Below are 17,257 nucleotides of genomic sequence, written 5' to 3' on the forward strand. Positions count from 1 at the left end.
AACGATCAAATGGGAGGGCCCCACTCGGTGAATAGCTAAAGTTTTTTTTAGGATGAGGTTTATTTATTTATTTCGGATAGACAGGTACAAAAAAAGGCATTTGTATTTGCTCGCTTTGGTAGTTAGACTACGCTGGTGGTAAATTCGAAGGCCTTCGATGGTGTTAAATGTTCCGAGAGGCTGAGAGAAGTTACTTTGGTCAAGGATGTACTTCTAGAATGGACGCCAACGGAATTGAGGAAAGTAGGTAAATAAAAGCCGCCTTTCTTCTCTTCATTGGCGAAGATCCTGCTGTCGGCATGACTGAGTAAAAGTGTCAGACGAGATTCCAGTCCTTAGATTGTTAGATTGATTTAGATTGATCATCTAAATTCTAGTTACAGTTGCGGATAGGCCAGTAAGATGTTCTGGGTTTTTGCGGACACAACTGAGATTCTTGACTGGAAATTCCCACTCACCTCATGTCGAACTGTTTGGGGCGACATTAGGTTTGGGAAATTTGGTCAGAACAGATTGATGGTGGAAGAGCTTAGGCTGGGTTCTTTTGTTCGGACAGATCCTGTGCCACTTTTAATTCATGTTTATCTCCGAGGTAGCTATAAGGGCCCATTAGCGTAGGCCTTTATTCTTTCCCACAGAAAAATAATCGTGGTATCTGCTTTGCTTAGAAGCTACAGTAAACATTGAACACAACATTAAAATCTTTTAAGGAATTTACTGGATTATACGGAAAGTTCAGAAAAAGTTTTACCAACACGGACATTTCTTCTATTTCTTAAATTTTAATTTTTGTCCCCCAATTGAAAAAGCAATTTATCCGTTTAGCAATTAAACAAAGCGTCCTTACACAACTGTTTTAAATATAAAAAATGAAATAATAAAAATAGAATGAATGCTAATCATATTTGGCTGAAATTTGATGCTCACATGAAATTCATCATTTTTTGTTTAACATCCTGAACATTAATACACTAAAAAACAAGGGAATAAAAAATGCATAATTATTTGGATACAAGCGTTTAGCCACAGACAGGAATAAACAGTTCAGTTAGTCACGGGGATTTGTTTTAAACAAGAGCATTTATTACTTTCGGGTAGCGAGGAGGACCGATCTGCCGACTTGGGTCCAAACATCCCGAATGTCTTCATTCCAAACAGTCGCCTTCTGCGGCCACTCTCCCCACTTGATGCTTGGTATTCTGCCCAATATTCAAACAAATCTAGTCAAATCTATTGCTTTATGTACAAATTCAAATGTCATTTGGTTTAGGATTTTCTAATACTATTGCCAAGCTTTCCTAACTTTTATAATGCTATTAGTCTAATTTAAATAAATAACAAAACTTAAAAAAAGAACAGAAAATAAATCAATTTAAAATCTGAATGACTAATTGATTTTTAAAATATTTTTGCAAGTTTGTACCTTGATTAGTATTTCCAAAATAAATAAACGGCATAATTAATTACTTAACGGCGATTAGAAATTCAACTGAAGAAGAAAAATTAAAGTTAATTGTAACAGCCTAAATCAGAGTGATAATTCCCAGGTTACTAATCTGTTAAAATCTCAATTTTTCTTGGTGCGCAACTACTCATAACAAAAGTCTGGGCGTTTTCTCTTTATAATTAAAAAATGACAATTTACTTGAACAGCTGAACACTTGAAATGTAGGTTATCATTTTCCATTATTTAATTTAACTCATTATCACCTTCTAAAATTTATTTCGATCAGAACAGTTGGGCAGTACTTCAATAGAGCCTTCTCCTTCTTCTACATTAATTAGTAATATATAAAAATTTTTATAAATCGCGTAAATTTTTTTTACTATTATAATTATAAACTACAAAATAGAATGGGTACTTCATTAGAAATTTTTCGCTAACATATCACAGTTAACGGTTTAGATTTGGTTTGCGGATAAAGAGTAAAAAGAACAGACTTCTGTTTCTCCCCCATTAGATTATAATACCTTGATAATAATAAAATGTCTTGATTAAAAATCGTCAGACTTTTTCCATTTTGGGTTAAAAACTTTTTTTTTATGAGCACTTCTGTTATTAAGAATAAATTAAAACAGCAAAATGTTTGTTTTTTAAAGTCAAGTCAATTGAACAAGGACTGTTGAACACTTGATGCCTTACAAAAAATTTAAAATGCTCTTCCTTACCTAATTATTGTATGTAAAGCCTACAGTGAACTTGAAAAATACTACACACAAAATTTATAGTTCATAAAGGGCGTATAACTGTAACACCAAAACGATTTCTATTATCACAAAAAAATTTCTCACTTCATTTGATTGTGCTTTAAATACTTTTCTACAGTAATTGGTTATTATTTTTATTAAATATTTTGACTATTTTTTTAATAGAAGCAGTGTATTGAGCTTAAATTTAATATACAAAAAATATTGAATAAATTCATATTATTATATTAAAACTATCAATAGGTATAAAACATTTTATTGTTAAAAAAATAGAGAAGTAAATCACATTATAGAAAATTATCTATCCCCAAGGCAAGCTTAGCAAATTTACAAAAATTACTTAAAAAAAAAGCTGTTAAAACTTGCTCAGCGAATACAAAGGCATTCTTTACATGCACCTATCAGTTTTGGTTAAAGTTAAATTTAAAACTGGAAGACAAATAATTAGAAAAATAAAATAAAGATCATGCCGAAATAATATTGAATACTATTACATTTGGCTGGAGGTTAAGTGGTATCATAGATTGTTGGTTTCATCTTTGTTTTTTATTAAGAGTAACAAGTTTCATAACAACTAATGTCTTGCTATAAAGGAATCTTGTAAATGATTGATCCAGAGTTTAAAAAAAGTTTTGTGAATTACTTCTTTCAAAAACTATTACTTACCTAAGAGTGTGAATTATTGTTTTAAAACAAAACAAATCGTCAGTTCAATTTGTTGAAAATACTTGTAAGCTCCTGTAACTCGAATATTTAGACCTCATGTTGATAAGTTAGTCTGTGATGCATAATTGGAAACCTATTATGGTACCATACCAAGACAAAACTCTAGTTTATAAATAACTGAAAAAACTATTAAAAGTAATCTTTTATCATATCAAGACCCTATCTTGATAAATTGAACACATTTAAAGGGTTCTGTTCATCCATCTATCCTATCAAATCTTCTGAGGATATTTACAAAGCTACCTAACCTCCAAGCCGAATCATCACCTCTCTTTTATACTGTGCCTCACTATAATTTTCGTGTTACCTGAACTTGCCGATTGATGATGATGATGTTGTGTATGATTGGATCTTCGTCCTGCTACTGGGCCAGTCCTTTGTTCAACTGGACCTATATTTCCTGCACGTGAACCGGATATAGAGATCTCATTAGCAGTCTTAAGAACCTGGTAAGTGGTATCCTCAGGTCGTAAACCACCGTCAACTAGGACCTCCCTGGTAGACGACGGCGGCAGCCCTCCTCCTGAACCAATCGGAGGAGTTACCGACAAAGCCATGCACAGGTAAAGATAATACCTTTTGGTTAAGTTTTGTTTTAAAATAATCATAAACTTGATTTATATTTTTAAATTTAATTAATTTTAGGATTCCTTAAATAGGAATAGTAAGCATCTGAAGTACAGAGTTTTCTTATTTTCAGACTTTAACGACTACATTAGTACAAATACCATTTCTATAATTTTATAGTTGTCACACTACGTAAACTAAGTGTTTAGTATAAAACACAAACACTGTGTACTCCACTCTTATTAATTCAAGCCTACTTTGCCCGTAGGCGCCCACACATTACTACCAACAACTTACCTAAATTTTCTTAGTTTAAAAAACCAATTGAAAAAACTTTTCTCTGAGTAGAGAGTCAAGTTACTGTATTATCTATACTCTTTTGTTAAATAATTTCCAGCGGCAGAAAATAAATAGTAGAACTTCAATAACCAAACAGGTAAAATTCCAAACAAAAACAACAGAATTAGAAGTTTTTGTTTTACATAAATCAAATGTATATGGATTTCTTAGGATACTAAAGCCCAATATTAACCAAAACTTGTCATTTAATTATTGTCGAAAGAGGAATATTTTTCTTTAAAGATGCCCTAAGCCGTAATGTGATGTAATAGTAATGTGATCTCTTGATAAGATTCAGAAACTTAAGAGCTAGTTTTAAAGATAACTAATCCATGGGGGAGATTATTTTTTCAATTAACTTTCTGCCTTAAAAAGAAAAAAAGAACATATAATTGACTTTCTCATTGCGAAAAAATATTTGTACAGTGAATTTTTAGAAAAAAAGAAAAAAAAGAATGAAATTTAGTTAGGGCAGTGAAAATTTTAGAGCAAATTATTGAGCACTTAATTAAAGTGATAGTAATTCCTTTAATTAATAGCTTAAGACAAGAAATGTTTTTCTCATTTCCTTGATCTTGAGTTTGTTTCATTAAGTTCAAGTCATTTTCATTAAATGCAACATTTATTGCTGGTTCCCAGAAATTATGGATTTCATTTAATAAAACCTTATTTTGTGTATCGGAACTACAATACAGGAAATGTCAGTAAAAGCTTAGAAAACTTCGAGCGATTAGCAATAACATGATTGAACTAATCCTAGTACCGGGATCTCCTGGTGTGGATGACCTGAACGTCACAGACCTGGCAAGTGGAGGCCTGAAGGAATCAGTTGAGAAACCTCCTGGTGAAATCCCGCCTGAGGATGTACCCCCAGGAGAAACAGACCTTCCTGGTCTGCGCCCAAACTCTCCTAATAAACCTGCCGGACAAGTCCAAATTCTTGTTTGCCATAAAAACTATATTTTATTATAAAATCAATAGTACATTAAAGCTTCTTTTATAGGATTTGGTACAATTGCGATCTAGCCAGAGGGAGATTTCCACTTGAAGTGTGAAGGTTTTCCTCATTTAATTGATAAAGTGCTAATAGTGAAGTATGAAATTCCATTCCCCGTCCAGGACACTAATTTGGTAGAAGCAACACTGCAATACACAAGCATGTGTTTAAAGAAACGCTACAGAAGTGCCCCCTAAAAAGTGACCCCCACCCCTGAAGAGAGCGTTCTTTTCTATTGTAAAATTGAAGTTTTCTCCAGATGTATCTCAAGCTAACTTAAACTCGCAATTTCACAAACATTAAAAAAAGTATTAGTTTTATTTATTACTTTTTAAAAAAATTTCTTTTCATATTATTTTTTATTCTAAAATTAAATTTCATTTTATTCTGTAGCCTAACTTTAACAGGATGCAGTCCATAACATTTAACACGTCATGAAATAAGTAATTAAGTATTGAAGTGGCAAACATGCTTATAAAAACAGCTAGTCACTATATTATCTGAGAATATCATGGCATTTTACCACTCTGAAAGCCAAAGAAGTGACATGCCTTCTTCAGATGAAAGACTTGAGATCAAAGAAACTGATGTTTTAAATGCATTAGCCAACGGTTCGGAGGTACAAATTTTAATCAATGAAAGATTTTCATATTTTAGTTTGACGACCATATTCATTGGAAAGTACTTAGACTTGAACGTGAAACTATTGTAAGGCCTCGATAGGATATTTTTGAGGATTGAGTTGGAATAACAAAAAATAATAAAACTACATGTAAAATTAATCAAAGCAAATACAATAAGTTTACAATATTTAAGAATAGAATATAATATATTTTGCTGTGAATTTGAACCATAACCTGGTTATACTGGACTGCGCTAAAATTCATTTCAGTAACGCAGGTTTATTTCAAATAAACTAATAACATTCTTATACTTATTACCTTCTTCATCACCTGGATTTGTCCTAGTCTCTATTTCTGAACTAGATTTTTGTCGTCTTAATAGTCTTGATTTAGTTTGACATTTGCTGGCTCGTTCTTGGCAATCAATGTGAACGTTCATCTTGCAAAGTCGACATTTAAGACCTTGTCGAGTATGACCTAAAATAATAATTAAATGTACAGTGCAATAATTAACGTAGTAAATTATTAGGTTATTGGAAAAGTAATGCATAAATGCATAAAGCAGTAATTAAAAAAATCCTAAAAAAATTAATTTATTTTGCTAGTTTTTTGAAAGGCTCCGGAGAGTGATCTCTCGTTACAGACAACACTGTCAATCGCAGGACGGTTAGCTGAAAGATCATCTACGAAGAGAAAATCAAAGGGCAAATAGCCGAATCAAACTCGGGACCTCCGCTTTGGAATCCAGTAAACGCTAGCCACCGAGCTAATCGTTTACTTTTTAATATTTAAAAAATGTATTTTTATGATCTTCAGCTGTAAAGACAATTTCCCTCGTGTCGTATCTGAGCATTTAAGATTGGTAAATTCGCTGTACGTTTTGTGAACTAGTTGGAAATGATAAACTAATCATTTTTCTGTATTTCCTCATTTTCCTTTTAATTAATATTTAAGATTTTTATTGAAACCCACGCATAAAAACTTAAAATTCCTTCGAGTTCCACAAAGTAAAATCTTAATAGATATTTCATAGGTTAATATTTTACCTGAATATTAACACATTTTTACCTCTTAAAACCTGTGAACAAACATCGCAAGGTGTAATTTTCTTGTATGTGTACTCCTGGAACTGGTGGGAACTGTCTCCGCCAACCATTGCCACTTCTTTTCCATTTCTCCTAAAAAATTAAAGAAATATTTAGTTGCAAAAATGATTCTTGAATGGTTATATAAGTAAATAATAAATTAATGATGCCGAAATTTGAAGCAAGAAGAATATGGCAGTGATAGCATCTCTTCATAATTTCGTATAATTCATAGATTTATAAAAACATTAAGGCTGAAATGAGTAGCATATGAAATCACTAATTCAAACAGTTATTGACAGATAAAATTTAAACTCAAGTTGAGCCAAAACATAAGTAAACGAAAATATTATGATATAATTTGAAATTTCTGTTGATACTGTCTACGCATGAGGCGCTCATAAAAACTGAAAGAATAAATAAACAATTTAATTAAATAACTTTACGATAAAAATAAACTAATTCGACAGCGAAAATCTTATTCTGTTGCTAAATATGACATCTAGTATTTTAAAATATTTAATGAGAAAGAAACTCAACTTTATTTTGAAGAGAGCTTATTGTTACCTGCCTTAAAAAATACAATAATAAATACACAAAATACAAAATGAACTTTTAAATCAGAAAAGTTAAAAGAGAATGTACATTCTGAGGTAGTATTGGTATCAGAAATCTTCGTCCTGCTTTCGTAGTTCTTTGTTTATTAAAGAATTTCTCTGCTGCTCTTTCAAAAACTCTTTTATTAAGGATATTTCCAAGATATTGTCACCACCAACATCCTCTGAAAATGCCAAAAGTGCTGTGTTTTTCCTTAAATACCATATAATTCAGTACTTAGAACCACATTTTTCCCAACTCAATGGAAATTCTCCATAATAACAAAGATTCCTAAACCTAAGAAGCCAGTAAACAGCGTTTTATCCTATCGCCTCATAAGTCTTCTTCCAATCTTAGAAAAGCTTCTTGAGAAATTGCTCCTAAAACGAATTTATCCTCCTCCTAGAATCATAGGTAATACTTCCGTCCCGTCAATTTCGTTTCCGCGCTCATCACTCTCCATTGCTGTCCAGCAATATCCTCGCGTTGTGATGTAATCACAACCTCTCTTGAGGGTACGCAAAATTGTCTGGGAGTTTTTCGATGTTGCTTACGCTTTCGATCCCGTCTGGCACCGGGGATCGCTTAAACTCAAGAGCATCCTACATTCTACATATTTTCTCATCCTCCAATCTTATCTTACTGGACGCTTTTTTAAAGTCGTTTGTGGTTATTCCTACTCTCTTTCTTTTCCACTTCGTGAGGTGTTCCTCAGCGGAGTGTCTTTGCGCCTGTACTCTACACCATATACACCGTTGCTATCCCTACCCATCAACTTCGTCTTTTTATTTATGCTGATGACACGGGAATCCTCTCCCCTCATAAAGACCAGGTTCTTGGCCTATCGCTCCTCTTAATCCCATACAGAATCTCTTGAGCCTTCGTTAAAAAATGGAGGCTTCAAATCAATGAAAGCAATTATTTTAATTACATTACATTCTCCCTAAAGAGAACTATACTTCCACCGTCAACCTAAACCAACTTTTCTTCTCCTCTTCCCTAACAGATTGTGTTAAGTACCTGGGGCTCTTCATAGACAACATCTATCCTGGACTCCACATACTAGACTTGAGTGGGGCAGAACTAAACAGACGATTTATGCTTCCCTCTAGACTTTTCTACTAACACCGAAACTTTCATTAAAAAACAAAAGACTTATTTACACAATGATTCGAAACCTGTGCGAACAAACGAAAAGCAACTTTGGGACTCAGCAAAGGCTTCCAATAGCCACAAAATCCAATCTTTTCCTTCAATGATCCTTCTTACTTGGTTTCCAACTGTACCTCGTACCGAGACCTCTTTGTTCGCTATGTTTTTAAAGTTGCAAGACCCCGATGTGTTAAATTACGCGCTTCAATTTCCTAACACCCCAACTTACTGCACTACCAGGAAATTATCCAACAAGGCTGAAGCCACGTAAACAAGTTAGCGCACAATAGAGAAATGCTCTTCTTAGGTAGTTTCATCAGTGGGAGAATTCTCCCCTCATGCTGCTTATATCAGCTTCACTTGTTGCAGAAATGTACTTCAGTTATGAAAAAAAGTTGAAAAAATTACATTAAAGATGGCGCCTAAGGGGCTAAAATTGGGAGAGTAGGACGGAGTGCGGATTGCTTTGTTTTAGGAAGTACGAAAAGAGAATGTTTCAATGTATTTCTAATACGTAGCTGCTGTTTCCATGAAATCTATAACACACTTGGATAGTTAATCAGCTCAATGTTTTAAGACAATATTTTCATAAAATATTTAAAATATGCAAATAACTATATACTTGTAATTGAAAAAACTAAGGGATAATTCAAAGATTATTGCAATATCTTTGAAGCCCCAAATGGATGAAACAAGACCTGACCTAGAAACCTATTCTAGGTGTCTACATATTGGGGCCTATGGAACCCAAATCACGCCCTCATACTCCCACAACTTTGAGTAACTTATCATATTCATTCTCTGTAACAAACTCACCATACCTTATTGTTACCTAAATGATTTTAAAAAAAATTAAGTAACTTCTGATATACATAAGAGTTATAACAGGTGTCTTATAACGTAGTAATGTCAAAATAAAAGTAAAATTTGAACTAGTAGTGTTTAATTTACAACCTTGGGGGCGCCAGTTAAATAATTAGAAAGCCCATGAGGAGGAAGCAGATTGAACAAAGAAATATTTATTGACAAATAAAGAAAAAAGTTCAAAGATTCATGGCAAGTTTTAAATCTCTTTTCGATACAGAAATCGTAATTATTAAAAAATTAGTTTACTCTATGTATACAATACTGATTGTAACCAGTGTGGTGTTTTAACTTATGGATCTACAATTTTTCAAAAACTGAGGATTAGAATTTGTACACTGAATACGAAGTGTTGATGAAGGGTCACACTACCCTGTCAATTCTCTTCAAATTCATGGAATGAATATATTTGCTGGAGTGAATTTAATCGCATATTGAATGAGTTCCGCACTGTTAACTTCCTTCACCATAAAAGATTTTAGTTTTGGTGTCAATAATACAGTAACTTTAATAAATAGTTCTTTCCATGTTATTTTTTTTTTTTTTTTTGCACTTTTCATTATTGTGCCTACTCCAACCTGTCTAATCTATAAATAACCTCTTTGAAATAAATTTCAATGTGTTTTGTGTGGTTTACTTTAAATAATTTTTTTTTTTTTTTTTTTGGCATTGGCTTCCGCCATACAGCCAGCATCGTCTAGGTGCTTATCATTAAATAATTAACTTTTGTTACAATAAAACTACATTAAATTCATCTCAAAAAAAATTAATAAATATTAATTTCCTTCACTAATGTAAAGAATAATTGATGTTATAAACGATAATAATAAGAAAAATTATTTATCTAGAAATACATCAGTAGCCAATCATTAGTTTGCCACCCACTATTTAAAATATACTTAATATTTTTTGTAATACATAGTTTTTTCATGAATAATAACTGTTGCCAAAACATTCAATTATTTACAAATAATACATACAAACTTGAATATCATAAAAATTAACATTCACAAAAACAAGAATAAACCAAGGTGCTATATTAAAAACTGTGTTAAGATTTTTTGAAATAAGTCGCCTAAAAAAGAAAAAAGCGAAACAAAACTTAAAAAAAGAAAGAAAAAATTTGAAACAAAGATTACCTCATGGCTATGATTGTGCTGACTGCATGGTACATTTGATTCTTCCTGTGAAAGTTTAGGTATGGACAGGAAGTTCGGTGGTAATTTGGCGAGGGATTTAGAAGAAAGAGATAGAATCAAAGTAAACAAGAAAATAAGTATTAGTAATCATCTACTACATTGGTATACAAAATATTAAACTAAAACTAACAAAAATAATTTTTTATTTTTATTTTGTGGCATTTTTTGCTTATTTATAATTAAGAACAAAAATTGTTAGAAGTTTATGATATCATTTTGGTACTGACTTACTTTAATAAAATTGTTGAATGAATATTTATATTTATTTATTTTTGGGCGCATGTCTGTCAAAGCAAACCACGTGTAACATCATCTAAATAGGTGAATCTAAATACGCTGCTTTTGGCGTAGCTTAACGTTATCCCTAATCCTCGAACCAATTTTATAAGACTTCTTACGGTCACTATTTTTTAAGACGTTTCCAGCATCTTACCGATCTATGTTGGAAAAAAAATCATTATTTATACTATTTCGACCTTGAGCATGTGAGGACCCCCACATTGCCATTAAAAAACATTCCTGACGATAAATTAGATGTAGATTACAAATATAGTGGCTGTTTACCAGAACTACTTCAACCTAAAACTTGAAAAGTCAATGGTTATTGAGTCACAATAGAACTGTTCTGAGTAATGAAATGCTAATTTTCTGGGGTAAACAGATTACAGTGGCTATTGATTAAATTTAGAGCTAAACGACTCTGCTGGTTAGAAAAAGGTCAAAAAGAGAAGAGTTCTTTTGTAAGTTTTCCGGAACTACAAGAAAATCATCTACAAAGTTTTTATCCCAGACGGCGAAAGCGTTGATTACCATCTTTACTGGGAACCACTGGAACGTGTTACATATGCAGCCCTGTCTCGGAAATACCAGATTTTAGTGGATCATAAATGTGAAATCTTTCATTATGACATGCATGACTCCCGGACGTTGACATTGAACGCCCTGCAAAATATTTCAGAACATAACGTAACTGAGCTGTTGGATACATAAGATTCCATACGGATTGGTCACAAAGACTATACTAATGCGATTCAAAGACTCTGGAGACATCCACTGCTAACATCTCCTCAATAATTGCTATTTACTAAAGTCTCAGAAATCTGATAGAAGCGTCAAAAAGTGTCCAAAGGACGGACAAGATTGGAAACTTCTTACTGGAGTACATTCAGAATTTATCTTATTTCAATTAAAACAAAATTTCAGTTCGGATAAAAAAAAGAAGAAAAACTGTAAAGACAGGCGCCCTCAATAAAATCTTTGTTTATTAATGCGTAAATAAATAAATCAACCAGTGCCAAAATACTTGAAATATTTCCAACTACCATGCAACCACTCTATTTGTTATTATATGAAAATAAAATAATGGTTTATGCTAGTCTAATTGTTATCTTAAATACACTGACGTCAAAATGTTCTACAAAGCTTTAACGTTCAAGATTAATGCACATGTTAATAAAACGTATAATGTTTATATAATCCATAAAAAATCTTTCATATAAATTCTAAAATTTTAAGAATTAAAATTTAATATGAGATAATATAAATGGATACTAACTTTTCTTTCTCCTGTTCCTTGCCGTTGGAAGTTGGTGGAGGAGTTTTCAAGCTTTTAAACGCCTTTAACCATTTAGACTTCATAGAAGCCGTGGATACTGAGGACATTTTACGATCGACACCTGAGCTACCTCCTTCACCCGTTTCCATTTTAGCCGAGAACAGCTCTTTCTGTAACGATGGAAATTATCAAATTTATTATGATATTTTGGCGAGACAGATTTTTTGGAGCCCGCAGATGCTCTTTCATTCCACTGCGATAGAAGAACGATAATATCACTATATCACTAAAAACAATAACAATGATCTCATAACTTATTGACATCTCAGAACTTCATCCTGAACCTAAGTGAGTAAAATGTCTTAGGTTCGAGTAGCAATCTTTCGTAAAGACATATTGCAGTACAGATACTCTTTCTCTGGCTCGAAAAAGGAAGTATTGTAATCAAGCGGAATTTCAAGTTTTCATTCGAACACAAACATGTGGACCTTTCTTGAAATATACAATGAGTGAATAGGGTAGGGGCTATCTCTTTCTCTCGGTACCCAGATTTGAGAACCCATTATGCCAAGGGGCTAATTGATTCACACTTTGTTCCAATTAACAAATGTTGAAACGCCTTTATTACAAATGAACTTAATGGAAGGAATTATCACTGAGATCAGTGCACTGGACGTCCACTCAAAGATCTCTCATGATATCAAAGCGAAAGCTCTCCGAAAAATACAAATTATACCAAATGCATCAATGGATTTATTGAGCACAAGAAAGTCAGCACTTAACTTCAAAACCTAATACTTTAGAACGAAGAGAATTAGGTTAAATCACGATGATATTAAAAAAATAACATTCTATATTTTCCATAAGAAGAAATTAAATGTAATCTTTATAAAAAAAAAGGTAAGCAAATTCAAAACATTTTATGAGGGCACGATTTCTGATCTTGTTGAAGATGATTTTTAATAGTTTTCTCATCATAGGGCAACATCCAAGGGAGTCTTTACAAATCTATCAAAAAATAAATGTAAAATCACATCTACACTATCAGCCAGTAAAAATATCTATTTATTCTCTCAAAAAAAAGTACAGAAAATGCAGCATTTAGGAAAACATGTTGAAAATATCTTTTAGCAAGAAAGGATTCTGCAGGATATTGTTTTGCCAAACAAAAACTGTACGAAAAGTTTTACAAATTATCTTATTATAAACCTCAGGCTTGGAAAACTTGCACAAGAAAATTTTAGTTTCGCAGCATATTACCACGAACGAAAATTATGCTAATCAATAACAAATGAATGAAAAGAAAAACACAAACAACATTTACTAAACGAAATTGTAAATTTAAGAAGAATTTAGTAGTGAAGAATACTGATAATTAGCTGCGAGGAAAAGTCCTGCAATTGCTTAGCAAAATTTTATTTCATATTTCGCTGAAAATTTCGAAACTGGATTTATTTTTGAAGCACCAGTTTTGAGTTAAATTGGGTACGAAAAAATCAAAATGGTTGTTAAAAACTCCTTTTTTTCTGTAAATATGTATGTATGTTTATGTGTAATCAGAAAGTAAAAAAATTACATTGGTTATTTAGGTAAAACCTAATATGGGTTAGCGTTTTGTTAATATGGTCCTCAATATTTCGGTTAAAGTAGGCCACTCGCCATTTCTTGCAGTAAAATTTGAAAATTGTCAACCCTTCTTAGCATCTATGCTATGCTATTGGGGTTCTAACACCGATTTCCTAGAAGAAATCTACGGCACATACACATACTACTTCTTCTCCTGGCTCTAATACAATAACTCAAACTGAATTGCAGACAACAGTTTATCAGGTCCATTAGGGTTTCATCAGCAAGATCCTTTCCTTTAGATTCTGGACCTGGGTTCTACGAGTCTATATCGTTGTGCGAGAAAACTTCACAAACACTCCATAGCTTCTTCACAAAGTTTTAATAACAGCCAGTTCTCAACGTATAAAAAAATTCAAATCTAATAGAGGTTATTAAACGCTACTTTGCCACAGCTTATTCCTCATCTCTCCAGAGCTTAGTTTTTGCATGAAAATCGTGCATAAACGTGGAACCTTGTAATATAGTAAAATGGCAAAACGTATTTTAAAAATGTGTCTTGCACTTTTGAAAGCTTCACATTCTGTTGAGCATGTACGTAACTACTTTGCAAATTATTACGGGCAGCTATTTTAGCATTAAAGCCTCACAAACCTCAAGTACGGATTGGGGCGGCGGAAGTGTCATGTCTTAAACGGATAAAACTATACATCCAATGTTTGTCAATATTCTGCTCTTGAAGTGGGACACCACAGTATTATGAAATGGAACCAACCCAATTTCCTTTTCAATTTTAAAAATTAAATTAATAGTGTAAATTAATAAAAAGATCTAAAAGTTCAAATGCTTGTAATAAAAATATGTGAAACATAGAAACGTGGTAAATTAGAAAAATTATACGCCTTTAGAGCAGCGAATGTTTGTAAAGGAGTGTTTTCCATTCAAGGGCCTAGGTGATTCTCCTGGACACCAGCTCCTCTGTATTACCAAACACTTAATTTCTCTTTGAAACGAAAAACTAGTTCTTCGGAATAAGGCCGACGCCCGTATGTGGTAAGGAAATGCGCAGTAACCCGTCTCTGGAGTCAGAAGCTTTTAGTGAGAGAAGTATTTGATAAGAACAGATACTACACTTCTCCCTCTTTCTAAGATCCATAGGATCAATCATTTTCAGCAAAGGAAAAATGCAGCCAAATAATGCGGATATAGAGTAAACGTTCCGTGAAGACATGCAAATGACACCTACAAAGTGAGCTCTTGTGAGTTGTTTGAGCTAATATTCATAAACTACATACGTAAGTATAGTAACGCCTACTTTTTCAGGGGGATTTTACAACCAATCCCCGATTAAGAATCGCGGACGGAGGCGGATAGCTAGTAAAATTCTCTTAAATTTCTTATACTATCGCATTAAATAAAAACTAAGGCTTTGAATGGAACCCAGCACATAAATACATTTTAGTTTTACGGGCCTTGGCTCTATCCGCTCGACTACCGTGGTGACTAATTCATGCACACAAACTATTCATCAATGTATACATATATATATACATATAAACACTTTAACCCTTAAATTAAACCCTTTCTAAAAACCACTTTTTCGGACACCGGGGTCTTCTTATCTAATAAGAAAAAGTAAAAAATGTTTGTAATATGTATTTTAATATTTTTCAACTCCATATATTTTGGAAATATTTAATAAAATATATATTGGTTCACTCTTGTGAACAAGTAAATATAAAAGAAAACACTCATTAATGAGGTAAAAATCTGAAAAATTCCATCTATCAACAAGATATTGATCTAGTTTAGTGACCTGTAAAAGTTTGCTCGTCCTAGAGCATCACAGTGTTTTTCTACAACGCACTTTTCTTTGTTTCTATTACAATTTTTGCAAGAATATCATAATTCAAATTATTTTGTTTATCCCTGCTGAGTTTTACTATGTACATAACTTAATTCAAATATTGCAACATTCGATGAAATATTTGCGCTTAAAAATTTATTGCGTCTGAGACATAGAAATTTATTTCAATAGGGAATTTAATGCGCACAACCCTAAGTGTTGCGAGTGTAACTGGAAGCAGACATTTATTTAGGAACTTTTCCAATCGAAAATATCAATACCGTTGATTGAATTTTTTTTTACATTTGTTGTCATCTGGTCAATTTCCTACCCTTCTCTGTGAAGATTTCTCCTATAATATTGTCAATTCTGGTCCTTAATAATATACAAGATACAGTTTGCATTTCCTCAAATATGGACAACAGATACAACATATACAAAAAATCTAACAGATATTTATTTATATGCTCATGATATATGTATTCTTGGATGATGACTGACGACGATGACAGATAATGATCCTGTGGAAAATGACAACCAAAAACGGCTGGAAATTAAGCAGATACGTAAAACAGAGTACAAGCCAGCAAAAAACCGATGTACTAAGCCACAAATTGAGTAAGTTGGTGGATTCATTAAGGTTCACCCGAGGAGCCATTCAATCAAATTTTCTACTAAAATACACTTATCATTTTTTTAGTAGTTTTAATCCTTTTGAAAGATTTCATTCGTTCATGAAAATAGGTATGATTATTTATTGGTGATTTCTTTCCAATTGATCTTAGACTATAAAAAAGGAACGGTTGTCAAAGAAAGAGGTTGTTGTGCACTTCTTAAAAGTACCGTCAAAAGCAAAGTAGTACAGTAATTCGCAAAGCTAGAAAGTTGCGATTGAGATTATTTCATTTGTTTCTGCACTATTGCCAATTTAAAATTTTTTTCTGATGTAGCAATCTGTATCTGATGTACTACTTTCTCTTTATCCAATCATAATAATTATAAACATCTAATTTACGTCAAACGTATAGTACAAATATTCAGGTGACGGGAGTAGTGTCGACTCTAATGTTTAATAGCACTGTAAATCAACAGAGAGCCACGCCTTCAAACCATTGAACTTAACGTCAAATATTCTAGAGAATTCCAAATCCGTTTTAAACTATTTTTTCTGACAAAAAAGTTTTAAGTAGAAGTGTTATATATACAATTATCGTTTTAAGTTCAGATAAAATCGCTGCAGCTGCATTCCAGAATACTCCAAAAACTGTAAAGTCCATAGAGTCACAGTTATGGTAATCCGATGTTCTTTACATATGGAGATCTAACAATGCTTTTTATTTTATTTGATTATCAATAGGCGAAGTGCATCCACAATACTTGATCTGAAGCTCCACTTCAGAAGGGTTACTGAAGTTGCAGTTATCTTAAAAAGAACCCTTCAAAAAGCAAAAAATGATCTAATAAATTGATGGGTATTAAGTAGTAATGCAACGCTTAAAAAGAAAATCATTAGAGAAAGACATTGCTTCTTACTAGTTCTGTTAAAACTTTACAGAAAGTAAATCTTTTATTAGCTAATTCTGACTTCCAGAAAAATTTAATTAATCCTCCAAAAGTTACTAACCTACATCTGCTAATGTCAACCACATGAAATCTCTGAAGGATGAAAATATGAGAGGGGTAAAATATAAAGTAATAAAGTAAGAACTTAGAGGAAAATCGTAGGTGACAATCAAGCATTATGGACCCAACAATTTATTCATCAAAATATCTACCTTAAATTAATTGCCTCACATTCAATTTTTAGCACCGATATGTCTACTCAGATTTATGAAATCAATATTCACAACAGTGTCTTTTATTGGAAATTGTGGTTTATTATGCTACCAAATAAAATTTGAATAATATTTTCATAATTGTCAAGAATTATTCA

General features: G+C 32.4%; 1 protein-coding gene across 16 annotated transcripts in view; it reads right to left on the reverse strand.

The window, feature by feature from the left end:
• The window catches only part of Stacl (SH3 and cysteine-rich domain-containing protein), a 235,961-nt gene that overhangs the window by 13,584 nt on the left and 205,120 nt on the right, over positions 1-17,257 (reverse strand). For 7 of the 16 annotated variants that reach the window (XR_012455220.1, XM_074117451.1, XM_074117455.1 and 4 more), the window contains 7 exons: positions 11,913-12,082; positions 10,298-10,342; positions 6,529-6,638; positions 5,779-5,937; positions 4,604-4,759; positions 3,242-3,457; positions 1,089-1,199 (listed from right to left, as the gene is read on the reverse strand). Coding sequence is in view for 15 of the 16 variants with exons in the window: in XM_074117451.1 (XP_073973552.1) it covers positions 1,089-1,199; positions 3,242-3,457; positions 4,604-4,759; positions 5,779-5,937; positions 6,529-6,638; positions 10,298-10,342; positions 11,913-12,082 (967 nt within the window). In the remaining variant the exon portion in view is untranslated. The remainder of the gene's footprint in view (positions 1-1,088; positions 1,200-3,241; positions 3,458-4,603; positions 4,760-5,778; positions 5,938-6,528; positions 6,639-10,297; positions 10,343-11,912; positions 12,083-17,257) is intronic. The other 9 variants (XM_074117457.1, XM_074117461.1, XM_074117454.1 and 6 more) reach the window with 6 other exon arrangements.

The sequence above is a fragment of the Rhodnius prolixus genome, unplaced genomic scaffold (assembly GCF_049639745.1).
Source record: "Rhodnius prolixus isolate KJV_2025 unplaced genomic scaffold, Rpr scaffold_2, whole genome shotgun sequence".
In the NCBI taxonomy this organism is placed as follows: Eukaryota; Metazoa; Arthropoda; class Insecta; order Hemiptera; family Reduviidae; genus Rhodnius; species Rhodnius prolixus.